This window comes from Gouania willdenowi, unplaced genomic scaffold (assembly GCF_900634775.1).
Source record: "Gouania willdenowi unplaced genomic scaffold, fGouWil2.1 scaffold_211_arrow_ctg1, whole genome shotgun sequence".
Classification (NCBI taxonomy): domain Eukaryota; kingdom Metazoa; phylum Chordata; class Actinopteri; order Blenniiformes; family Gobiesocidae; genus Gouania; species Gouania willdenowi.
Window position 1 is genome coordinate 22,893 of NW_021144965.1, and position 27,014 is coordinate 49,906.

A 27,014-nucleotide genomic window follows, 5' to 3' on the forward strand; every position below is an offset into this window, starting at 1 on the left:
AATACATGATCAACTATTTTTCTAGAGTGAAAATACCAGAACCTTGATCATGTGATCAAGTCCATCAGGTGTAATTCTTTCTCACCTTTCTCTGTTTGTCTCCTTTCACTTTTTAAAGGTTGCCATGTTTGATGAAATGTTGTGTGTTGCTGTGCTGAGTGTTGCTGCTGTGGAGGTCTAAGGTGACTGTTTATTGATGTGGTGAGTACATAGTCTGTGAAAATATCACTTCATCACAATCTGTTATTTACACATTTTATTACATCATGACAAGCACCGCAGAACAAAACTATGCTGCAGGGTTGGGGCTCAATTACATTTTTCACTTACAATTACAATTCAATTACCATTACAGTGACTGATGATTATATATCCTCAGAAAGTCAATTACAATTATATTCTGAATTTACTAAAGTTAAATTACAATGAATCACAATTACTAAGGCTGAAATAAATAAGCTAATAAAAGGTAGCCTTCCTCTTGTGTTAGCCTTCTGTTAGCATCTCTTATGACAACAGGTCCTAAATCAGCTGTAAAATACACTAAAAACACATATCTATCATCTCATTTATTTCATATTTATTGGTTACCTTGTTAGGCTTCCTAATCATTGTAAATACATGTTTTAATATTTTTGGTGCATCTGAGCCTTTATTGTGTCCCTAGATTTTTATATCCCTAGATTTTAATTTTTTTTAATGATAAAATGTGGGACAGTTTGATATGAAACACATTTTAATAATTGTTAATTACAAATGTGTAAAATTGTACATAGAACTGTCAATTACAATTACACCATGATTGTAATTAATTATCAATTACATGATTACAATTATAATTGACCCCAACCCTGCAATGATGATCACCATTACTTAGCTTCAAATTATTATTAATATTTTTTCCACACTTACCAATTAGTTGGTGTCATATTGGTTCCATTAAAGCAGTCATTGTTAAATATGGACACGTTTACCACGAGAATAGGAAGCTACTGCAGATTCTAGACTTAAAATATACAATCCTAATTATTTTAGTCTTTAATGACTTTACTATTTTAAAGTGTAAAATGATAAATATTCACTGCTCAGCACAGCTAACAGTGCTATATTGGCAGAGCTACAGTATGACCTTTGAACTGTTTGAATTGGGATCTTTACATGTGATTTATACAGTGGGGCAAAAAAAAGTATTCAGTCAGCCACCAATTGTGCAAGTTCTCCCACTTAAAAAGATGAGAGGCCTGTAATTTTCATCATAGGTAAACCTCAACTATGAGAGACTAAATGAAAAAAAACATCCAGAAAATCACATTGTAGGATTTTTAATGAATTTATTTGTTAATTATGAGGACACTTGCTGGGACAAGCAGGAAGGGTGGGTGTGAAGGGAACACCAAAGAGTGAGGGGAGAGAAATGATTGTTTCAAGTCCATCCATCAGAAGAAAACAAAGACAAAGATTTATCCTCACTGAGGATTGATTTGAGTCTGCCACTCGGGCGTTATTGTTCAAACAGCCGCACTGCAGAAGCACCTGCTTTGCCAAACGGGGGCAGAAACGTTGACTTCAGAGTCATTTGTCTTTTAAACATTATTCCTTGTCAGACTCCTCCTCAGGCTCACGGAGCCAGGTGAAGAAAGCTGTGACCGACTTCAACACGACACCTCTTCCTGTTTGCTCCGCAGGGTCTTTACTCGTCTCCCACTTGTAGAAGGCCTCCTCTTTAATAATGTCCTCATCGTACAAGGTGTCGAAGAACATACACAGCAGATCTGCAGAAACAAGATGCAAAGGTCAGTTGTTAGGAGCAGAACTGTGGATTTCTGTCAGTAAGTCCACTTTGTACCAATAAAGTCCTTAGAAATCTACAGACATTTTAAATGTAAATGAACAAACATATGTACAACGGCGTATTAGGGCCACATTAAAATAAAATACAATAAAAATCTGGGCACTACAGGATTAAAGTCAGAATATTTCAAGAATAAAGTTTTATGAGTAAAGTCGTATTTTAATAAAATGGTAATAGTATTTTTCCTCCTGGTAAATAATAAAACAACACTTACTAGCAGGCTCCTCCATGTGTACCATCATGGCCTGCAGGGCATACAGAGCCTGCAGCTCCTTCTCCTCGTCATTCAGGTATTTCTGCAGCAGCTCGGCTCTTACCATGGTCTGCTCAGCAATGGCCTTGTACGGGTGTTCACCTTGGTTTTTAAGAAGAAACAAACAACACGTTAACATGGGGGGAGCACCATTTAGTTTGCCATTAGAGTTTGAAGCTTATGTTATGCTTACATATGATAGCGATCCCACACACTGAGGCCATCAGTGATCGTACAAAGTGATTAGAAGCAGCCTGCTCCTCATCCAAATTAGCCTGAAAATGAGCAAGAAATGTTTTAAACACTTGATCAAATAGTGTTTACATTTAGATGAATTCCAGAGTCTGAGCAACGGTCACACACCTCAACCCAGTCCATGATGTGCTTGTTATCAGCCTTGTCTTGAAGCAGTCTGTCCAGCTGTTTGCTGAGTTCTTCCCCACTGAGGAGCTGCTTCTTCACCACTTCCTTTGGCCCCAGCTCCTCTCCTTTGGTGAACTCCACTTTCTGAAAGTTACAAGTCCACATTTAAAGCAGGGTTCTACAGTGCAAACCATTGACTCACATTTACACCTAATGGTTCCATAACGTTTTGAATACCTGCTCAGTGACAAACTTGTTCACATCTTTGTCCTCAGGCAGAAAGTCATTCCAATTCAGGCCAGCTTCAATCCACAGATCCCCAACTTTCTTGGGAGTCTAATAAATGAGTAAATAAACAAGTTCAGATGATTAAAAAAACAAGATCAAGTTGAAATATGACCTATTCTTAAAAGCGTTGAGACAATGCAACACATTTTATTTTAGACAAATTCAACCCAGAAACCTTTGTGTACATACCATTCCTTTGCACAGCAGCTGGAGGATCTGTGCCAGCAGCACGCCAGCCTTTCCCAGAGGCACCAGAGGCTTTGAGATCTCCCTGGGACAAACAAAACATTTTTGTTAAGAAAGGGACATTTTTTTTACTGCTTCAATAAATTTGGAATAAAAAAAGTATAAATTTGTATTGATTGTATTAAAACAGTCGGATTGCAAATATTTTTCAACTTTTCTCACCTGAAGAGCTGTCCCATAGGGATGCCTCCTTCATGGAGCATAGGGGTGATGAGTTCAGCCAGGTACAGCCACATGTAAGGTATATCAATGGCCATGTCTTCTGTTACCTCCAAGATCTCATGGAGCCTATGACAGCACAGTCAACAATTCAGTGTCAGTCTTTAGTGTGACCCAGGCTTTAAATACATTGTTCTTTGACAGATGCTTACCCTTTGTAGTATTGTTCAATGGGTAACGTCCCAACTTTCACAAGTTGATGCAGCAACAGGCCCAAGTGTTCCCTGACAGTTGTGCTGCGTTCAAGTGTGGACTCCAGGCCTTGCCGCACAAACACATAAAGCATTGAGGCACTGTTGAGCTCTGCCACGCACTGCAGCGCCTCCTACAGGACCAGGAGAAGACAAACGTTAGTCATGTTCACACTCAACGTGCAGGTAAATGTCCTGCTGTTGTATGTTGGTCAAATTCTTTGAACCTTCAAGTCAGTAATGTGGAGGTATTCATCAATGATGGCTTTGGACTTCTTCTCCATCTCCTCTTCGCTAAGGGAAGGTTTGGGAAGAGAAGGAGGGGGAGTGGGAGCGCTCTCCTCACTTCTGCCACCACGCTCCTGGGACTCCCTGCTGAAGCTTCTCTTGGTGATTGGGTTTTCTTCCTGTCCATCAACGTGGCCAGATCTGTCAAAGTGATCCCTGTCTCTGTGATCAGTGTCTGATGAAGACAACAGTGATGAAGTCTGCTGAAGGGCTGAGAAGTGGTTCAGAGTGCTGGTAGCAGGACGCCCTGACTCTAAAAGGAAGAAGACAAATAGGACAGATCAGGAGCCAATCTTCCAACCCAAGTCAGTCAACCTATTTGACATTGTTTACCTTGATCTGCACTTGCTGGTTTAGCTTCAGTGCCTCCACTGCAGCCTTTTTCCCAGCTGCGCCACACGCCCTTGCACCCGGCTTTGCCACCAGGAGCCAGCACCAGATTGTTTAAGTCCATACCACCGGACTAGAAGGCAACAGAGAACAGTACATTTATGAACCAACAACATCCCTAGAGAACAAATCAAATGATCTACTTTTTAACAGTTGACTCATTGACGTCACTAGCTTTGCTGACCTTTATGATCTTGTAAAGGCGATTGGTATCGATGGGTCTGTCCTTGGAGATGGGCACCGTGTTCCCACATCCATCATCCTGAGGCTGGCTATTTGGTCCACCGCCCGGTGTATGAGACCCTGGACCTCCCATGCCCCCCCCACACATTCTACCACCTCCTCCAGAGCTTTCCTTCTTTGACAGGAGCTGCTGGTAGACTTTGATCTGTTCTTGATGCTCTTCCAACTCTGCCTCCTTATGAATCTGGTCAATAGTCTTGGGACCTTGGTCTCCTCTACGGGGCACCCAGCTATTCTGTGATTGGGAAACACAATTAAATAGCAGAAGTTACAAATGATTGAATATGGTTTAGTTTCTGGACACATGCCACCTTTATTGAGAGCAATAAATAGGTGTTCAAGATCCAACTTTTTCACTACTGATACGATACTGATATTTTAGCCTGTATTCTGACTCCATATCAGCACAAATTATACATACTCATCATTATCTGATCAGGACACCCCTAGCAATAAGTTTGACATAACTGCTTTTTTTCATTAGATCTGCAAATAGAAAGAAGCTAAACCATTTACCTTTCTGAGGTCTAGAACATCTTGCAGCATAAAGCGGATTCTGGAAGAGGTCATCTTTTCCTTGATGATTTTGTTCATCTGATTGAAATACTCGTCCATTTGAGGCTGTTAGGGAAATACAACAGACTTAGCAATGACAACTAAGGTATAAACTAGGTCTGGGTATCGGCAGGTACATCGCGATACGATACATATAGATGCTTCATTATTGTACTTACCTTGGCCTTTTCAAAGTCCAGGTCTTTGCCAATGGTGGAGAGAAGTCTGCAGAGACACTCCAGAGACTTTTCGTCATGGTTCTTCAGTAGTTTAACTACACAGGCATGCATAATGGCCTCGGTCAGCATCTTCAGCTTGAAGAGCTCACCAATGAACTTGATGTTGCCCAGTGAGCGGCGGCGGGAAATAACCCTGGCGTTTTCCAGCTCAACCCGCAGACGTTCACGCTCCTCATCCTAACAGGTGACACAAATGATTAAATCTGGGACCCACTCTTGAGGTACAAACAAATGTCATCTTACATCTTTGGCAGCCTCGAGCTCCTTCTGTTTCTTTTCAAAGATCTCATCATCGTCCTGGTCTTTCTCAAACTCCTTCTGGCAACGATTGAGTAGGAGATAGAGGAAGTTTGCAGTTTTACCTGGTTTGTCGGCGCTGGGGACTTTCAACTGTTGATGGAATATGGAAGAATATTACTAAAGCTGATTTTATTAGTGGACATGAAACATAATATATATGATTACTTCATCAGTTCCTCATCACCATCATTGACATTCAGTGGCCCAGACCCGTGGCACTAAAGAACAATCATCAATGAAGCCAATAGAGGCAAAATACCCAAAGACACGCACTCACCCCCATTAGGCCACGGCACATGTTGGCGTAGGCCACAGAGAAGTTTGGTTCCAAGATGGCCTTCTCAGATATCAGGTCAATGGCACCTTTCAGCCTTTCCTCCGTGTCTATTGTTAGTTCAGACACCTGCTTCATTAGCTCCTGAAACTTTTGTGGGGTGAGCTTGTTCAGGATGCTACGCAAATGCTTGAACAGCTCCCCAGTTTTGGCCACCTCAGGATCATTATCCACAACCTCCTCAGCACCACGGCTGCAAGAGCTCTTCTTCACCGTAGGTTTCCAGGCTTTCTCAGCTTTGTTTAGTTGCACGTCATAATTTAGAGACATGCTGTGGATGATGATTTTCCTGGGCTCTTTGCGCTGGCCCTGCTGGGAGCGACGGGAACCAGGAGGCTGAAAGAGAGCAAGGGACAAATGTTATTTTAAAGAACGTAAACTAAAACATTATCATCACCAACTGGTCATTCTAATGTTCTTATTTTACTGAATACGGCCCTTATTGGTAACAATTGTGCAATAAAGTCATAAAAAGATCTCATACAGAGTAACAGTTTACAACAGTTCAATTTAAACTGGTTTCCCCAAAGTTTTTATTTCCCATAACAAAGATCTAAGATTTGTAAACTATAAAATGAGTGTGAAAAAATAGAGCTGATGCTCACCTCTGTGAAGTCATCCAGAAGGTCCCCAATGGCCTCCTTCTTGTTAGGTTCCTTCATGTTTTTCTTTGGCACAGACATAGCAGCTGTAAGAGAAAGAAATGTTACTACCTTTTAGGAGCTACTTCTTTCAAACTCCACTCAGAAAAGACCAAGTGTTTAGTCCATGAACCCAGGACCTTCTTGCTGTTAGGCAGAAGTGCTAACCAAAACACCACTGTGCTCCCAAATGTGTAGACAATATTAGACAATTCTATGTTAAAAAATGGACTAGATTTAAATAGTGATTTTATGACAAAGTAGTTCCAACGCACATGAAATATTATAATTATTACTCACTTTAGCTACAAATGTTGTTCACTGAGGACACCTGCTTTTTATGAAATTAGATCCACTTTAGTTGTTTTTAAAAGTCTTTTGGGCACTCACTGCTGAAGATACTTCACTTTCAACTTGTATGAGCTGTTCTGCAAAGCTTCTATGCAGCTTTCATCTTATCTGAGTTACCATGACTACCTGTCAACAATGAGCTGTACTGCAAAGCTTCTATGCAGCTTTCATCTCATCTGAGTTACCATGACGACCCAGAGTCAACGCCAGGCAGCATTAACTGGTGGGGCATTAAAAAAACTGTGGGTGGGGGCATTAAGAATGTCAATTACAATTATATTCTCAATGACTAAAGTTAAATTACTAAGGCTGAAATAAATAAGCTAATAAAAGGTTACCTTGTTAGGCTTCCTAATCATTGTAAATACATGTTTTCATATTTTTGGTGCATCTGAGTTTTTATTGTGTCCCTAGATTTTTATATCCCTAGATTTTAATCTATACTATAACTCAAGGGAGGTGCGTGTGTGCGTGTGTGTGTGTGTGTGTGTATGGATGGATGGATGGATGGTTGTGTGTATGTGGAGCAAATATCTCTCGGACACGGTGCCAGTTCGACCTGAAACTCGGTCGACGGGTTCCAAATACCCCGTGTGTGTGTATCTGTTATTTTGGAGTAATTTGGTCATTTCAAAATGATTATTTTTATTTTATTTCACTTCTGGACGGCCCCGAAATGAAACCTATTCAACTTTTGACCTCAGGGTGTGAGGGGGCGCTAGCGCACCATCTATATTTATTTCTTCACACGAGCAAGAGTCACGTGTGCAGCCAGAGCCAATCGTTGCGCACACAGCCAAGCAGACACGGACTGTAAACACGAGTGAGAGAAGAAGATAGTTTTATACGGAGAGGAACGTCTGAGCAGCTGTGTTTACACTGATAAACTAGCAAAGCTCTTAAGTCTCACTTATTGGGCCTGATGTTAGTCACTGATGTTCGTGTGTGTGAGCCACGGCAGACTCCACTTCCTCCTGTGCTATGCTATTGTTAGCTTCTCAAACATGGGAACTCTGAATAGATGATTTGAAACCATCAGCCACTGGTGAGTCTTTTACAGACACGTTTCCCATTGTTTAAACCATAAAACTGTTGTTCAATAACGCGCTGTTTCACTAGAGTCGATATTGACCTCAACCTGTTCAATTCTCCATCTGGAAAACTGTAGATTCTGTGTCATGCTGTGCATGGAAGCTAAACTCTGACCACTCGGTTCAAAGATATAAAAAAATATTTTTGTTTTTAAAAAAAGACAGCCGAATTGTACATAATACTTTAATTTACTTACTCATTCATGTAGTTTAAAGCTTTATGTTTTGTTTTGCGCAGTTTGGTTGTTTTTCTGATTGGTGCTACAATGTCTATGGAGTTTGGTTATCAGCGTCTCAAACACATACGTATTTATTTATTTAAATATACAAAAACAGAAAGATACACAAATACATATTTTGACTCCAAAAAACATACATTACAGAAAAATACACCAAACAAAAACATATAAAAGTGAGTTAAAAAACAACAACAACAAACACATTTATCATGTTCATATCCCATAGAATTAAACCGGGGAAATCGCACACGCTGTTTTATTGTAATATTTATCATTTTATTATAGTTACTGGATTCTCATTATGTTATTCCTATTATTATTATTATAACTATTACTACTTCTACTATTAATATTATATCTCTATCTAATTGTACTACTACTGTATTGTTGTTATTGTTATTCTTATATTCCTATTTATTATTTTTATAACCATAACTATTACTACTTTCACTATTAATATTATATCTCTATCTAATTGTACTATTACTGTATTGTTATTGTTATTCTTAAATTATTCTTTTTTGAATTATTTTATCCTATAGTTACTGGTATTCTCATTGTATTATTATTAATATTGCTGTTACCTTATTATTTTATGTTTATTATTGTATTACAGTTACTGGATTCTCTTTGCTATTTTGTTATTGTCATTATTATTATATAGTTGTACTACTGTATTAATGTTATTGGCATTATTTTAATGATCATTATATTTTTAAACTCCTTTTTAATTATTAATATTTTATATTATAGTTACTGGTATTCTCATTTTATTATTAGCATTGCTATATTATCATATTTTTCATTAGCATTGCTATATTATCATCATATTACCATATCATTATTTAATATTTTTTATTGTTTTTATCGCATTATTGTTACTAGATTCTTATTATATTACTTTGTTATTGCTATTATTACTATTATTATTATTATAACCATTACTATTATCTTGATTTACTGTCAAAAAGTTTAGGGAAATATATACATGACGAACATCCAACCGTTATTCATAATGCAAAAAAGATCCATCAGACTGATACATAACGCAGGATACAGAGAACAAACACGTGGATTATTCTTAAAAACACCAGATTTAAAACTCCCAGATCTCATCCAACTCAAAACTGTTCAAATGATTTATAAAGTAAAGGTTCACTTCCAAAAGGGTTGCAGAAAAGATTTTTTAGGGAGAGAAGGGGAAAACAATTCTGGTAGAAAACTATGTTTCAAGATGAAAAATGCCAGAACAGCAGTCAAAAAGATGAGTATAACAATATCAAAGGTTACATTATGGAACTGTCTAAAGGATGAAATAAAACAAAGCACCAACATAAACCAGTTTAAAACATTTTTTTAAATCATACTTCGTTAGTACGTATAAGAAAGAAGAGCAGCAATTTTACCGAGGACAACAATAATATATAATATGTATATAATGGTATAAAATATATTAAAATATATACTAATACATATAATAAAAGGTTTTTATTCATTTATATATTTCCCCTCTATATTTAATTGATGAAATGTGTGTTGTAAAAATATAAATTAGTTTAATATTAAGTACATGTCATATATACATTCATGTGTATGTACGTATGTATATATGTTTGATGTGAATGTATAAACTGTATATATAAAACTTGTGTAGAACAGGGGTCTTCAACGTTTTCCAGGCCAAGGACCCCCAAACTGATGGAGAGATGGAGCGGGGACCCCCTACTTATGTATATTGTATAAAATTGTGTTTTATATGGAGGAGTCAGGGACACAGTTCATGGACCAGAACCAACAGGACCAGGACTACATCCATGGTCCATAACCTCCAGCTCATCATGAACTCCACAGCACTGGTTGGACTGGTGTTGATTCTGGAGCAGATAGAGGCAGACTTTGGCCCTTTCTAATAGAAAACCCAGAATCCTTTTTAAATAAACGTTTATATATATTGAGTTGGTTTGTAAATCTATTTTTAGCATTATCTGGGGGGGCATTAAGAAAACTGGGGGGGGGCACAAAACCACTCAGTTCTGAGTAGCATATCCCCCCCCCCCCCCAGAAAATTTGAAAAAATGTGTTTGTTTTTTGGCTTAAAAACCAAACAAGCAGCGTTTTTCTGTTTTAAAATTAAATCTGGTTCTGTTTGTATTATATTTGGATATTTAAGGGAAACTATGACGACAGCTTCATGTTTTAATCTCACCACACAGAACGACCGACAGACGGACTTTTATTCTGCTGCGTTTATTAAAAATGATCTTGTATCATATTGTCCTCCTCACACTGATGACAGAGGTGTCATTTGTTAAATAGTTATTGATGCTGGAAGTCTGAATCTGTGAATATCTGCTAACTTTACCAAACAGTGTTATGATCCAAATAGTATCCAGGTAATCTGGTGACTCCAGACATAAAAAGAAGCAACGCATAAGTCGCAATACTGGTGAATTGAAACGTTATTATTACATAAATAAATCAAAACCAAAGAATGGATGTTATGTAAAACATGCACATATGTGGTGTAATAAATCTACTGGTGCGCCTCATTTCTTATGATCAACTTCTGTGTCTGTTGACAGCTGCTGTTAGCGTTATTTATAACGTGCAAAATATTTTTTTACTTCCCTAAAAAAGCTGTAATTGTTTTTGCAAAAGTGTCAAATGGTAGAAGTTCTAACATCTATTGTTCCTCACACCAGCCTCACAGTTAATAGTCAGTCACCAGTTTATTTAGATACTATTTGGACCGTAACACCGTGAAACAAAACTACAGTGTGAGCAGATTTATAAGACCTAAAACATCCACACACTGAATGAAAACATGAGCAGGACCAGAAAACTGCTGAAATAAATCCTAAACAGTCCTATTGTGTGAGGAGACCTGGTCTAGGCCCTGGGGAGGGAAACCAGGTGCAGCAGACTTCAGTTCTCATTCTCATTTCTCCATAAATATCACAAACATTAGTGCTAAAAACCCAAGCGGATAATATCGCAGCTTGTAGTCTGTGCGGTGTTGAAAATGACCATACCGTTAAACTCGCGGACTTTTTTTTTTTTTTTTGATTTTTTTTTTTTTTGAAATGTCATTGTAACCCACGTCATAAAGAAATGTATTATATTTATATTATTTAATTATATTATATTTAGCAGAAGTAAATTTATTATAACATCTACTCTTCAGTTTTTTATATACAATATTATTTCACCGCACTAATAGACTGCACTGACGTCACTCATCCACACGCACACACGCCAGCCAATCACAGACCAGTATCCTAGTATAAACAGGAAGCATGAGATACGGGAGGAGAAGGCTTGAATACGGGAAACGATCAAGCAGCAGCTGAAAACGCAGCATATGAACGGTAGCACGCACACCCGGTGCTCAGCAGACAGCACTTTACTGACTGTGCAGACCAGCGGTTGTGCCTTGCACCTGACAAAAGGAGCGATCGGCAGCAGAATGGAGGACTTTGTATAGGCGACTCAGATTGCATCGGCCAGGTTTTTTAAACCCCCCATGGATCTAAAGATGGTGAACTACCCACGGAGATGACGTAGTGGACGGTGAACTGCAGGTCTACCAGAGCGGTAGGACCGCCGCACCGATCCTCTTACCAGGAACGCATGAACTTCAATCCTACCAGGGTGGTAGGATCAACTTTATTTAATTAGGTTCTCTTCCAGTGGACCAACCCAACGAACTTCAGTCCTACCAGGGTGGTAGGACTGACTTCATTTTTCGTTTGAGTGGAACTATTTTTTTTCCCCAGGCTGTGACGCCTTATGAACTGAGCTAAATCCCAGCGGGTGAACTGGAGTCTGTTTTGAGACCACTTTTGTTTATTATTATTTTCTGTAATATAATAAATCCATGGTACTTATTTTCTATAAACAACAAATTGTCTGTCTATTCTCTGCACATCTTAGTAATCATTCCCAACTCACACTTGAACCTAGAAACTAATCTCAGAGAAAAAATGTATTAACCAACAGTAAATGTACAATTGGCTACATCATCTTAATGACAACATGCACAAAAGGGCACTATTTGTTTTGCACAGAACGTGCACTTTCTGACAATTTTATGTTTGAGCCACTCACTGTTTAATAAATACAGTTATGTCAACTTTGACTTAGTTGTGATATCCCCTTTTTTGCATGAAAGTTTAAAATTGGCATATATTATATGCAGTATGATCAAGAATGTTTTAATGTAGACATATAGAATCATCATACTGGTGTGATTTTGTGCATCAAAGTGTTAATTCAAGGGTAATGCAAAATATCGAGATATATATCGTGTATCGTGACATGGCCTAAAAATATCGCGGTATTTATAAAAGGCCATATCGCCCAGCCCTAGCGTACAGTAAAGACCACTTTCTGTGCACGTGCGGTGCCATATGCGCGCTCGCCGTCTCGGTCTGTGCGCTCGCGGTGATGATTTTTATCTGTGACACGAGCTGTTCATATCTGGACACTTCCTTTCCCAGCTGTTCATTTTTAATGAATGGGGGGCTTTAGAAATCATCATTTTCATGTCTGGGTTAATGAGAGGGGAGACAGCAGTGAAGGTGTCACAGATGACCACTCCCTTCTCCACCACCTCAGCAACTTTAACTGTACTATTTAAAAACATCACAATGTTCATCCTCGATGCAGACCTCACACAGTCATATCCTAGTTATTGTTTGTACAAAAAAACACCTGTTTTAATGCTTTACTATAGTGTATATACTATACTATATATGCTATAGCCTTACCTCTGATTTAGGGGGATTTTAGTTTTTTGTGCCTTAATGCTTTCTGAGCTGTGTTTAAGTATGTGCATTATATTTGTGCATTATATTTGTGCATTATATTTGTGGTACACTAAAAAAAAAGAACTTTCACTACTGTTGCTTTTAAATAAGTGATTTTTACCGTTTTTATGCATTTTGTCCCTCTGAAGATGCCGTAGCTGCCACCGTAGTAGCGCGCTCAGAGTGAGCTCAACACGCATGTGCAGGAAGTGGACTGAGTTTGAAAATATCTGCCTTTTTCACTCGTCTTCACCTGATAAAACAGGTAAGTCTTTTCTCATTTTCATCACAGAAAAAAGAGGATTTATTTGGTTTTCACAGTAATCACGTAAATAAATGAAAAGGTAGTTATTTACAGCAGTCGTCACTGCATTACATGGTGTAAAATGTGACAGAGGTGAAAAGAAGCGTCTGAGACGTAGCGTCATAGTGTTTCTGCTACAGGACAAACCTGAGCCCACACTGTCACACCTTCACAGTTGAAACTCATCGGTCTGTTACAGAAACAGCTCTGTCTCAGGAAACATGGATCATGTGTTGATGCCGCTTTGCACCAAGTTTTATCCGAACGTGGAACGTATTCATATTTTACAATTCACGTAAAATAGAGCCTTAATATGACCCAATGTCTCACTCTTTACATCTAGAACACAGCAGACTTGGGTATGATTATGTGGATCTAAAACGCTGGTATGTGAACACATGAAATGTGTGAAATGAATCTGGCTTCAATTCACCATTTGCACCATTGTTTTCCCACATTTCCAAAATGTCCTTTTGCCTGGTTCAGCATTAGCCACCAGTGCACACACTTTATTTTTATAAATCACAATCTTTGTATGAAAAGTGTCCTGCACATCTTTCAGGCCCCATTTTGGACGTATACTACAGTTATAAATGAGGCCCCAGATATATTTAATTATGCCCAAAACACAAAACCACACGTGAAACTTCATTATTTTTTTGGGTCACGACTGTTTTTATCATCTTTTGGTAAAGCAGAGGTTTACATCGACATCTTGATCTTTTCATTGATTTAGAGCAACCAAAAGTAGCACAAATTAGCATTTTGACCAAAAAAGCTGCCCAATGATCTAAAAAGCAGGTTGAATGCTTCACTCCTACAGAAAGTAATGGGATGTAACAGGCAAATGGGGCTGTGTGGTGGAATAAAGCTTTTAAAACGGTAAAGTAGTCCCATTTTTAAAAGTGAATTCAATGAATTTACTGCAAAGTAATGCATTTGTTAAGCATAGATCTTCTAATAAGTACATTTCTAAGATTTTGGGCCACATTTGTAAAAACAGTGGAGGATCCCTTTAAGGTTTTATCAGCTGCAGGTCAGAATTAAAATTGTTGAAATATTCTTATATGCTTCCTAAAATCAAAGACTTTTTTTTGTTCTGCACTTTGTTTACATTTGCTAAAGACACTACTCAGATGTTGTATTCAGCACTTTTAAGATCAGGTCAAAGATTACTTTGATCTGTTCAACTTTTATTTTATATAAACTGTGAAGTTGTAACAAAATACTTTAGTCAAATAAAAATATTGGACACAAATACGTCTCTTTCTTAAATCTAACAGTTTTTATGAGGTATTTCTTACTAATTTATTAAGTCATTTAGTCTTTCAAAACAAGTCAATAAGATTGAGTGCATGAATTCATCCATATCAATTTCTAAATATATACATATATATTTGACTTTATTTCATTAATTATGATGTAGTTAAAAACTGACTGTTTTTAAAATTAGTCAAACTCAATCTTTTTTTGCTTTTTCTTCAAAGTTGTCCTAGAAAAATTTAACACAGGAAAATCAAAAAAATTCAGTTTTCCTGAATCAAAAAAACAAGAAGTTCACTAAACTACTAAAAAGTGGTTGGAAAATGTGACCTTATTTTTATTAAGTTGGATCTAAGCAACAGTTTTTACAGCGTACGTTTAATGAATCTCTAGACACTTTCTTTAAACTAGTACAGTGCCCGTCGGAAGTATGTATTCATATAGTGGGAGGAGCTTAAGTAGAGTTGTCATTGATGGTCAAATGAGTTTGTGTTTGAAGGTTGGATGTACAAAGAGGTGAACATACTCTGTAGTGTTATAAAGGGGTTCATTTGTGGGTACAAAGTAAAATAGCGTGTGTGATTTTCCTGGTTTAATTCTATGGGACATGAACACATGATATATAGATAAAGGTTGCACCAATGTTTGCTGGACTTAGATAAATAGATAATAAATGTACCAGAGCATCCCCTGTCTTTAGACCCTACCTCAACAAAGAAAAACACTACATGAATTCCACGTAAACATGTCATGTACATCCAACATACGACCATAGAGAAGAGACACAGAAAAGTGGTGGATTTAATTTGTGTTGATTTCAAAATCAAAATAAACCTTTTGAAACGTAAGAAGTTAAAAATAAGAATCTAGTAACTATAATATGATTAAAAAACTATAATATTAATAATATTAAATAATGATAAAGTAATATAATGATAATATAGCAATATAATAATACAATGAGAATACCATTAACTATAATATAAAATAATATGAGAATATAATGGTAATTATAAGAATAGCAATAACATTAATGCAGTAGTTGTACCAATAATAATAATTGGAATAATAATGGCAATAAAATAACATGATGTGAATTGATTAGTCAGCATGAAGGCTGTAAAAGGTTGTGTCTCTCATTTCTTCCTTTTACTTCATCAGACAAAGAGAAATTTAGTAGAAACACATCATTTTGGGAGAGTTTTTATTTCTTTTTTTATTGATTGTGGAATGAGTAACAATAGTTTTTGTGAATTTGAAAGAAAGTTTTCAAGACTTTATCTTTTCTGACTCTGTGACTTCAGGAAGTCACAGAGTAAGACAAGCATCCCCAACATTTAAAGCTTTCCATTTATTTGACTAGTCAGCATTAAACTACACTTCCAGTCCAGATTTTGCTCCAAGTCTGTATCAGCTGATGATGTCCATGATCAGATCTTTGACCTCCTCTGCCATCGCTTTGTCAGAAAGTTGATGAACCTCTTAAACACAGATTTCTTCTCTGGAGGATCTTTCTCAGGTTCACTGATGTTCATGCTGAGATTTCTTTTCAACAGATCAGTTTCTACTAAAGCAGAGACATTCTTCTCCCTCAGCAGCATGATTTGAAAATGAAGGTTCTCCTGCTCTTTCATGGCCTGAACGTGTTGTTCTAGAAGTTCTCCTTCCTTCTTCTTCAGCTCAGTCTGAAGAAGGTGGATCAGCTCCTTGTCCTGTTTTTGGAAGTCGTTCAGTTGCTTGCATTTCTCTCTTGTTTCTTCAAGCTTTTCCTGTTCAGTAGTGATACAGGCCTTCAAGGTGGAGATCATTTTTACATGTTCAGCCTCCAGATGAGCTTTATTTTCCACTTCCAGGACTTGGATGGAGACCGTACGCTCAACTGTTTCCCATAAAGCGCTGAGGCGGGAGATTTCCTCTTCTTTGAGGTGAATCATCAGATTGGTTTGCTGTTGTTGAGCATCTTTTTCTGTGGCCCACTGCTCCTTCAGCACCTTAAAGTCTTCTGATGATTTCTCCAGTGTCTGTTTGAGGTGGTCAATCATCTCTCGTTGCTGCTCAACGATGGTCTCCTTCTCCTTCTGCGTGTCCAATAATCTGGCCTTGTCTTTGTCCCACTGGGTCAGTTGGGCCTCTAATGCTTGTTGGGACAGGTTCAGAGACAGTTTAAGGTTTTCATTTTCCTCCTTCAGTTGGTCCAGCACAGAAGTATCATTTTGGACCTGAGAACAGTGGAGGATGGACATTTCCATGGGCTGAGAGCCAAGGAGTGAAGTATCCAAGCACAGACTCTCTGTAACAGACTCTGGGTTGTGAGCCTTGTTGTCTGCTACTGTTTCTTTAACTGGTTCCTGGTGTTTAGAAGATCCATCAGGACTTGGTGAAGGTTGTGAATCAAGGAGGGAAAAAAGCTTTGTCCAGTCAAAGTCTTCAGTGGGAGCCATCACTGGATCATCTTTCTTTTTTCTCTCAAAACGGCGCCGACCTTGTCTGTGAGCGTTCTTAGGCATTTTAGTAGATGTAGTGTCAGGTTTAACAAAGACAGTGTTGTTTCTCAGACTCTGAACTGCTTTGTGTGTTCTTTCATCTGAACATCAAAGCCTTACTGAGTTCTATCTAAAATAGAACAAAGAGTCAACAGAAGATGTTCCAAAATCATCACCATAGCAACCATTTCATATGAAGCTTTTTAGCCGTTGCTATGGACACTTTAAACGTAACCATAGACTACCACTTTATGCATACGCAGCGCCACTCATTGGCCAGTTTAGGTCACGTGACACGCCCACACTGGAGGGTCAACTTGTCTGGTGACGTAGTTTTATGATATTTTGTAATAGTGTACAGTTGTAATGTAGTTTTATGATATTTTATTAATATTTGTATAGTTTTAATGTAGTTTTGTCACATTTTATTAATGTTTGTATAGTTTTAATGTAGTTTTTTGACATTTTGTAATAGTTTGTAGTTTTATGATATTTTATTAATGTTTGTATAGTTTTAATGTAGTTTTATGACATTTTTTTAATGTTTGTATTGTTTTCATGTAGTTTTCTGACATTTTGTCATAATGTGTGTAGTTGTAATGTAGTTTTGTGTGTTGTGTGTTCTCTCTGCAGAGGGCGGAGCAGCGTCCATCCTTCAAACAGCTCTGCCTAAAGATCTCAGACATGTTATATATATATATATGTTTATTTGATAGGGACAGAACAAGAAGCATTGTTTAACTGATGCCATATTCATAGGCCATATAGCTAACAGCTAATTCACAGACCTGGTCCTTAAGACATAAAAATACATAACACATTTACATAAATCATTACAAATAATACAAATTACAAAAGGCAATAAAATATTACACACGTCTGTTGTGTCCACAAGTTTGGTTCAGTTTGAGCCATTGTTTGCCTTTACTTTTAAACTGGTGCAGGTCTGTTAAAGTTTTCAGATCAGCAGGTAAAGTGTTCCAGATCTGTGGCCCTTGTACTGTGAACGCTGTCTGTCCAAAAGCTCTTTTGCATGTGGCTGGTCTGCAGTCTCCACTGACAGCGCCCCTAGTGACGATCCCGTGAGCTGCACATTTTTCAATCATCCCTGCAGCGATATCGGGAATGAGGTTGTTGACACATTTAAAAACAAATTTCACAAAAGAGTACTTCTTAAAATTTTCAAAACATAAAAGATTATGCTTCTCTTGAATTTTGCAATAGTGCCACATCAAGCACTTTTAAAGCTTGTTTGTACAGGGAGATCACACCTTTCTGAGTAGACTGATTAGCTTGGCCCCACACACTGATACAATATGAAAAGTGAGACAAGATCATTGTGTGAAAGTACAACTTGGCTGCACTGATTGACAGGCAAGATCTTATTAGACGAAAACAATTCAAATGAATCCTAATAGTCTTAGTTATTTTCTTTACATGAGCTCCAAATTTAAGATGGGAGTCCACCACAACTCCAAGATATTTGAATTCATCTACTCTTTCAATATTTTTTTTTTTTTTTTATACTTTATTTTTTTATCTCCTTTTTTACATACAAAAGTGAAAAACACACTCGCTGCTACACGTCCATCCTGCTGTCGCGTCGCACCGGAAGCCCCGTCTGAGGCTGTTCTTGTGGCCCCTATGTAATATTTATTTAATTTGTGTTCACAGTGGGTTTTTTTTTTTGGGGGGGGGGGGGACACGACCCCTGCACCCCCCACCATGATTTGCGCCCCTGCCCCATTTGTCCAACTACAACATTTTGTTCAGAATAATGTAAAAAAACAACAATAGAACACAATGATGGAATGAAAGTGAATTAAAATTCATGGAGCTAACAGAATTTAACACAAATTTGACATAAATTGTTCATTGAGAGATTAATAAAAAAGTGTGCAGTTCAATAACAATTCCCTTATGTTGGAATTCTGAGGAAAAAAAAATCAGAATTCTGAATTTAAAATCATAAAAATATCAGATTTTTGACGTTAAAGTCACACTTCTCACTTTAGTCATAATTCTTGAGGAAAAAAGTTATTATACTATGATTTTCATGATCTGACCCAACTTAATAACTCAGTTCAACACAACAATTATTTTTATAAACATTTTGTTTATTCATTTGTTCTTTTATATTTTTTTTAATAAAGTTTCTTGCTGCATTCAAAGGAGAAAAGACTATAAAGAGAGGAGAGAGGAACGTTTTAAATCATCATGGGGGGGATAGAGATAAAGAGTCAAACATGAGGTTTATATTGTTCTAATGTTTGGTTTTCCTGGTAAACCACTGGTGGATTCTTTTCCATAGAGGTTTCTTTTTAGCGTGGCTGGAACGCTCTTGTTCTAATTCCACATCTTTGGCTTTCAGTTGGTTCTGTGTTGTGACCAGGGCGTTCTTCAGCATGGTCACCTTTTCTTTCACCTGCTCCTCCAGACTGCAGTAGGCCTGCTCCTTTGACTTCACCACTTCTAACATGTTGGCGTTCACCTCCAACAGCTGGTCGTGTTCATCACTTTGACTTTTGAGTTTCTCCTGCACCTGCCTGAGATCGGCCCTCAGAACGTTGTTTTCAATGTTCTGCTCATGGAACTCCTTTCTGGAAACATCTAGAGCCAGTCTGAGTTGGGCCAGGTACCAGTCTAGTAATTGTGAGGTGGAGGTTCCAGCTTCTCCGGGAAGCTCCACATGGTCCTCAAGGTGTGAGTTGGAGGTTTCAGGTTCACAGTGAAGCTCCACATGGTCCTCAAGGTGTGAGGTGGAGGTTCCGGGTTCTCCAGAAAGCTCCACATGGTCCTCAAAGTGTGAGGCGGAGGTTTCAGATTCTTTAGGAAGCTCCACATGGTCCTCAAGGTGTGAGTTGGAGGTTTCAGGTTCTCCAGGAAGCTTCACATGGTCCTCAAGGTGTGAGGTGGAGGTTCCAGGTTCACAGTGAAGCTCCACATGGTCCTCAAGGTGTGAGGTGGAGGTTTCAGGTTCTCTGTGAATCCTCACCTGTTCTTCAGGCCTCTTACCATCCACAGACTCAGTGGTGGCATCTTCCAGAGCTAAGAGGTGTGCAGCCCGATTTCTGGCTTGTTTCTGAGCTCTCCGCTCCTCCTTGTTTTGTTTTGTCTTTCCTGGACCAACCCCATTCGATCTTTTAACTTGTCCTCCATGACGACCAGGTAAACATGTTGGATCATGAAGGAACATGCTATTGAAGATTTTAGGCTTCTGAGGGGGAGCCTTGGCTGGATGTTTTGGAGGCATAGCCTCAGATGAATCGTTCTTAGGTCTCTGGTCCCTAGGATGGTAGCGATCTCTGTGTGCGTTCTTCTTATCCATCATGTCAGTTGTTCTGTGATGTTTTTCCAAATGAATCTTGTCTTGTCTGTAGCAACAGCTGTTTGATCAAATTCAAACTGAAGGCGTACTTCAAAGCAGCTGATTTTAACTAAAAGAATGTTTACACAGTCACCATAGCAACACTTTCCAGAATCCATTTCTGTTGTCCTGGTGACAATCAACACAACATTCTAAATGATGATTTGCTGCTGCTTTGTTAACAAATAATAAAATAATGAAATTAAAGAAATCTAAACAGGGCTAAGAACCCCCCCCCCACACACACACACACACACACACCAATAAATAAATAAATAAATAAAAACTCAGGTGAATTAAAATCCAAGGATTAAAAGTTGATTTAATGCAGGATTTGAAAGTCTTCAGGGAGGGGGGGGCTGTTAGACGTTGGAGGGTAGCTTACTTTACAGCAGGGTTTCTCAAATGGGGGTACGTGTACCCCTAGGGTTACACAATGGCACTACAGGGGGGACTTGAGTGAGAGAGTGGAAAAATAACAAAGTGTCAGTCTTTGTCCCCCCCCAGGCATGAGATGACTGGAAATAATAAAAACTATAGAAATAAATCTATTCAGGAGCCACTAAATCTATTTTTCAACCTATGTGGGGTCGTCTGAAATTTCTGAAATATTGAATTAGTTTTTTGTAATTATTATTATTATTATTATTATTAAAACACAAATTTAAACAACTGTATTTCTAAACTTTCACTTTGTGAATATAGTTAAAAACTAAAATGCAGTTAAAATAAATACATATCTGATCTCAAACATGATTGAAAACGATCAAAATAAGGTCACGATCCAAAAAAGGTTGTTAACCACTGCATTAAATACTGTTTCTTTCCACTTATTTACGAAGTTAGATTCTTTAAAATGTGTGTTATTACTCGTTCATTTCATCATTATGTTATATTGTTGTTTTTAAATAGTTTTCTATGCAAAATGTTGTAGCTGAACAAAGGGGGTACTAGGATTCAGAAATAAGAGAAAGGGGGTACATGAGCTAAAAAAGTGTGAGAACCACTGTTCTCCAGCAGTGGTTCTCATTTTGTATGTTTTTTTAGTGTAGTTTTTTGCCTTTCTGTTGTTTTTTGGGGTTTTCATACACACACACACACACACACAGACCTTTCTGTCTTTATAGTATAGATAGATCTCACATTTAAATTTTACATTTGCATTTTACGTTGACATTATATTTTTACAAAAAAAAGACAACAAATTTCACAAATATTGCAGTCAATCTGGTCAAAAGTAACATTAGAAAATTCACAAATTTTTAAACGTGGTTTGTTGCTAAAAGTGTCAGTTTATTTTAGGATGGTCCATATTCCAATGGTTTCTTCCATAGCTGCGGAGCTGCTCCCTGTGACCCATGTTTTAGTGGTGTCTGCTTGTAGACAATCAAAAGCTGTTTTTTATCTTCTGCCATCGCTTCGTCACATTTTTGATGAGTCGCTGAAAGAAATTTTTCTTTTTGGGACGATGGTCTTCATTGTCCATCAGCGCAGTGTGAAGGAGGTCTATCATCTTGCTGTTTTCCTCCTGTGTTTCCATGAAGCCGTCCCAGTCTTTCTGCCACCGGCTCTGCTGGTCCTTTAATGTTTGTTGGACCTGGACCAGAGACTCTTTGAGGACATCATTGTCCTTTTTCTGCTGGTCCAGGAGAGAATTAGTCTCATGTTGGTGACTGAGAAATGTGGTCTTCCATTGGCTCTGCTGGTCCTCCAGCTCTTGGATCAGAAGCTCCCATTGGGTCTGTGGATTCTTTTGGTCTTCTGGTACCTGGAACAGTGAAGAACTGAGCTGTATGAGCTCCTGGGTGGAGCTTCCAGCTTCTCCGGGAAGCTCCACATGGTCCTCAAGGTGTGAGGTGGAGGTTCCAGGTTCTCCGGGAAGGTTCACATGGTCCTCAAAGTGTGAGGTGGTTTCAGGGTCTTTAGGAAGAAAGAAGTTATTATCTTGTGATTTTCATGATCTGACCCAACTTAATAACTCAGTTCAACACAACAATTATTTTTATAAACATTTTATTTATTCATTTGTTCTTTCATCTTTTTTAATAAGAGTTTCTTCCTGCATTCAAAGGAGAAAAGACTATAAAGAGAGGAGAGAGGAACGTTTTAAATCATCATGGGGGGGATAGAGATAAAGAGTCAAACATGAGGTTTATATTGTTCTAATGTTTGGTTTTCCTGGTAAACCACTGGTGGATTCTTTTCCATAGAGGTTTCTTTTTAGCGTGGCTGGAACGCTCTTGTTCTAATTCCACATCTTTGGCTTTCAGTTGGTTCTGTGTTGTGACCAGGGCGTTCTTCAGCATGGTCACCTTTTCTTTCACCTGCTCCTCCAGACTGCAGTAGGCCTGCTCCTTTGACTTCACCACTTCTAACATGTTGGCGTTCACCTCCAACAGTTGGTCGTGTTCATCACTTTGACTTTTGAGTTTCTCCTGCACCTGCCTGAGATCGGCCCTCAGAACGTTGTTTTCAATGTTCTGCTCATGGAACTCCTTTCTGGAGACATCTAGAACCAGTTTGAGTTGAGCCAGGTACCAGTCTAGTAATTGTGAGGTGGAGGTTCCAGCTTCTCCGAGAAGCTCCACATGGTCCTCAAGGTGTGAGGTGGAGGTTCCAGCTTCTCCGGGAAGCTCCACATTGTTCTCAAGGTATGAGTTGGCGGTTCCGGTTTCTCCAAAAAGCTCCAGATGGTCCTCAAAGTGTGAGGCGGAGGTTTCAGATTCTTTAGGAAGCTCCACATGGTCCTCAAGGTGTGAGTTGGAGGTTTCAGGTTCTCCAGGAAGCTTCACATGGTCCTCAAGGTGTGAGGTGGAGGTTCCAGGTTCACAGTGAAGCTCCACATGGTCCTCAAGGTGTGAGGTGGAGGTTTCAGGTTCTCTGTGAATCCTCACCTGTTCCTCAGGCCTCTTACCATCCACAGACTCGGTGGTGGCATCTTCCAGAGCTAGGAGGTGTGCAGCCCGATTTCTGGCTTGTTTCTGAGCTCTCCGCTCCTCCTTGTTTTGTTTTGTCTTTCCTGGACCAACCCCATTCGATCTTTTAACTTGTCCTCCATGACGACCAGGTAAACATGTTGGATCATGAAGGAACATGCTATTGAAGATTTTAGGCTTCTGAGGGGGAGCCTTGGCTGGATGTTTTGGAGGCATAGCCTCAGATGAATCGTTCTTAGGTCTCTGGTCCCTAGGATGGTAGCGATCTCTGTGTGCGTTCTTCTTATCCATCATATCAGTTGTTCTGTGATGTTTTTCCAAATGAATCTTGTCTTGTCTGTAGCAACAGCTGTTTGATGAAATTCAAACTGAAGGCGTACTTCAAAGCAGCTGATTTTAACTAAAAGAATGTTTACACAGTCACCATAGCAACACTTTCCAGAATCTATTTCTGTTGTCCTGGTGACAATCAACACAACATTCTAAATGATGATTTGCTGCTGCTTTGTTAACAAATAATAAAATAATGAAATTAAAGAAATCTAAACAGGGCTAAGAACCCCCCCCCTCCCACACACACACACACACACACACACCAATAAATAAATAAATAAATAAAAACTCAGGTGAATTAAAATCCAAGGATTAAAAGTTGATTTAATGCAGGATTTGAAAGTCTTGGGGGGGGGGGGCTGTTAGACGTTGGAGGGTAGCTTACTTTACAGCAGGGTTTCTCAAATGTGGGTACGTGTACCCCTAGGGTTACACAATGGCACTACAGGGGGGACTTGAGTGAGAGAGTGGAAAAATAACAAATAAAGTGTCAGTCTTTGTCCCTCCCCAGGCATGAGATGACTGGAAATAATAAAAACTATAGAAATGAATCTATTTAGGAGCCACTCCCCCTCATACCAGCAACGCTTCACAGGGCCCAGCAGGGTGGTCTCCGCCTGCTTCTAGTTGCTCCGTGCTGGCCAGGAAGACCATGGTTCCCACTGTTGCTCAAACTCTTGTGGGGGACACCGTGGCGTCTTCCGGAGAGGAAAGACCTCCTGTCTCAGGTCAACGGCCGCATATAGCATCCGGGTCGTCTGAGGCTGTTCTTGTGGCCCCTATGTAATATTTATTTAATTTGTGTTCACAATGGGTTTTTTTTTTGCGGGGGTTGGACACGACCCCTGCACCCCCCACCATGATTTGCGCCCCTGCCCCATTTGTCCAACTACAACATTTTGTTCAGAATAATGTAAAAAAAACAACAATAGAACACAATGATGGAATGAAAGTGAATTAAAATTCATGGAGCTAACAGAATTTAACACAAATTTGACATAAATTGTTCATTGAGAGATTAATAAAAAAGTGTGCAGTTCAAAAACAATTCCCTTATGTTAGAATTCTAAGGAAAAAAATCAGAATTCTGAATTTAAAATCATAAAAATATCAGATTTTTGACGTTAAAGTCACACTTCTCACTTTAAAGTCATAATTCTTGAGGAAAAAAGTTATTATACTATGATTTTCATGATCTGACCCAACTTAATAACTCAGTTCAACACAACAATTATTTTTAGAAACATTTTGTTTATTCATTTGTTCTTTTATATTTTTTTTAATAAAGTTTCTTGCTGCATTCAAAGGAGAAAAGACTATAAAGAGAGGAGAGAGGAACGTTTTAAATCATCATGGGGGGGATAGAGATAAAGAGTCAAACATGAGGTTTATATTGTTCTAATGTTTGGTTTTCCTGGTAAACCACTGGTGGATTCTTTTCCATAGAGGTTTCTTTTTAGCGTGGCTGGAACGCTCTTGTTCTAATTCCACATCTTTGGCTTTCAGTTGGTTCTGTGTTGTGACCAGGGCGTTCTTCAGCATGGTCACCTTTTCTTTCACCTGCTCCTCCAGACTGCAGTAGGCCTGCTCCTTTGACTTCACCACTTCTAACATGTTGGCGTTCACCTCCAACAGCTGGTCGTGTTCATCACTTTGACTTTTGAGTTTCTCCTGCACCTGCCTGAGATCAGCCCTCAGAACGTTGTTTTCAATGTTCTGCTCATGGAACTCCTTTCTGGAAACATCTAGAGCCAGTCTGAGTTGGGCCAGGTACCAGTCTAGTAATTGTGAGGTGGAGGTTCCAGCTTCTCCGGGAAGATCCACATGGTCCTCAAGGTGTGAGGTGGAGGTTCCGGGTTCTCCAGAAAGCTCCACATGGTCCTCAAGGTGTGAGTTGGAGGTTTCAGGTTCTCCAGGAAGCTTCACATGGTCCTCAAGGTGTGAGGTGGAGGTTCCGGGTTCTCCAGAAAGCTCCACATGGTCCTCAAAGTGTGAGGCGGAGGTTTCAGATTCTTTAGGAAGCTCCACATGGTCCTTAAGGTGTGAGTTGGAGGTTTCAGGTTCTCCAGGAAGCTTCACATGGTCCTCAAGGTGTGAGGTGGAGATTCCAGGTTCACAGTGAAGCTCCACATGGTCCTCAAGGTGTGAGGTGGAGGTTCCAGGTTCACAGTGAAGCTCCACATGGTCCTCAAGGTGTGAGGTGGAGGTTTCAGGTTCTCTGTGAATCCTCACCTGTTCTTCAGGCCTCTTACCATCCACAGAGTCAGTGGTGGCATCTTCCAGAGCTAGGAGGTGTGCAGCCCGATTTCTGGCTTGTTTCTGAGCTCTCCGCTCCTCCTTGTTTTGTTTTGTCTTTCCTGGACCAACCCCATTCGATCTTTTAACTTGTCCTCCATGACGACCAGGTAAACATGTTGGATCATGAAGGAACATGCTATTGAAGATTTTAGGCTTCTGAGGGGGAGCCTTGGCTGGATGTTTTGGAGGCATAGCCTCAGATGAATCGTTCTTAGGTCTCTGGTCCCTAGGATGGTAGCGATCTCTGTGTGCGTTCTTCTTATCCATCATGTCCGTTGTTCTGTGATGTTTTTCCAAATGAATCTTGTCTTGTCTGTAGCAACAGCTGTTTGATCAAATTCAAACTGAAGGCGTACTTGAAAGCAGCTGATTTTAACTAAAAGAATGTTTACACAGTCACCATAGCAACACTTTCCAGAATCCATTTCTGTTGTCCTGGTGACAATCAACACAACATTCTAAATGATGATTTGCTGCTGCTTTGTTAACAAATAATAAAATAATGAAATTAAAGAAATCTAAACAGGGCTAAGAACCCCCCCCCCCCCCCACACACACACACACACACACACACACCAATAAATAAATAAATAAATAAAAACTCAGGTGAATTAAAATCCAAGGATTAAAAGTTGATTTAATGCAGGATTTGAAAGTCTTCAGTGGGGGGGGGGGGGCTGTTAGACGTTGGAGGGTAGCTTACTTTACAGCAGGGTTTCTCAAATGGGGGTACGTGTACCCCTAGGGTTACACAATGGCACTACAGGGGGGACTTGAGTGAGAGAGTGGAAAAATAACAAATAAAGTGTCAGTCTTTGTCCCTCCCCAGGCATGAGATGACTGGAAATAATAAAAACTATAGAAATGAATCTATTTAGGAGCCACTCCCCCTCATACCAGCAACGCTTCACAGGGCCCAGCAGGGTGGTCTCCGCCTGCTTCTAGTTGCTCCGTGCTGGCCAGGAAGACCATGGTTCCCACTGTTGCTCAAACTCTTGTGGGGGACACCGTGGCGTCTTCCGGAGAGGAAAGACCTCCTGTCTCAGGTCAACGGCCGCATATAGCATCCGGGTCGTCTGAGGCTGTTCTTGTGGCCCCTATGTAATATTTATTTAATTTGTGTTCACAATGGGTTTTTT

The 27,014-nt window shown here is 39.2% G+C and overlaps 1 protein-coding gene and 1 non-coding gene across 2 annotated transcripts; both read right to left on the bottom strand.

Annotated features, from left to right (window-relative positions):
- Window positions 1–1,350: 1,350 nt before the first annotated feature.
- On the bottom strand, window positions 1,351–6,845 carry LOC114458909 (eukaryotic translation initiation factor 4 gamma 1-like). Its single transcript, XM_028441287.1, has 17 exons — window positions 6,703–6,845; window positions 6,367–6,449; window positions 5,705–6,097; window positions 5,371–5,517; window positions 5,068–5,304; window positions 4,850–4,954; window positions 4,275–4,568; window positions 4,034–4,163; window positions 3,640–3,953; window positions 3,374–3,546; window positions 3,165–3,290; window positions 2,946–3,027; window positions 2,706–2,804; window positions 2,469–2,612; window positions 2,299–2,380; window positions 2,067–2,207; window positions 1,351–1,772 (listed from the first exon to the last, which is right to left on the bottom strand). The coding sequence occupies exons 2-17, from the start codon at window positions 6,442–6,444 to the stop codon at window positions 1,591–1,593; spliced, it is 2,727 nt and encodes a 908-aa protein (XP_028297088.1). The 5' UTR covers window positions 6,445–6,449; window positions 6,703–6,845; the 3' UTR covers window positions 1,351–1,590.
- LOC114458914 (small nucleolar RNA SNORD66) lies at window positions 5,592–5,668 on the bottom strand. The gene has a single exon (XR_003673178.1). It is a non-coding gene; the product is annotated as a small nucleolar RNA SNORD66 (small nucleolar RNA).
- Window positions 6,846–27,014: the final 20,169 nt, after the last annotated feature.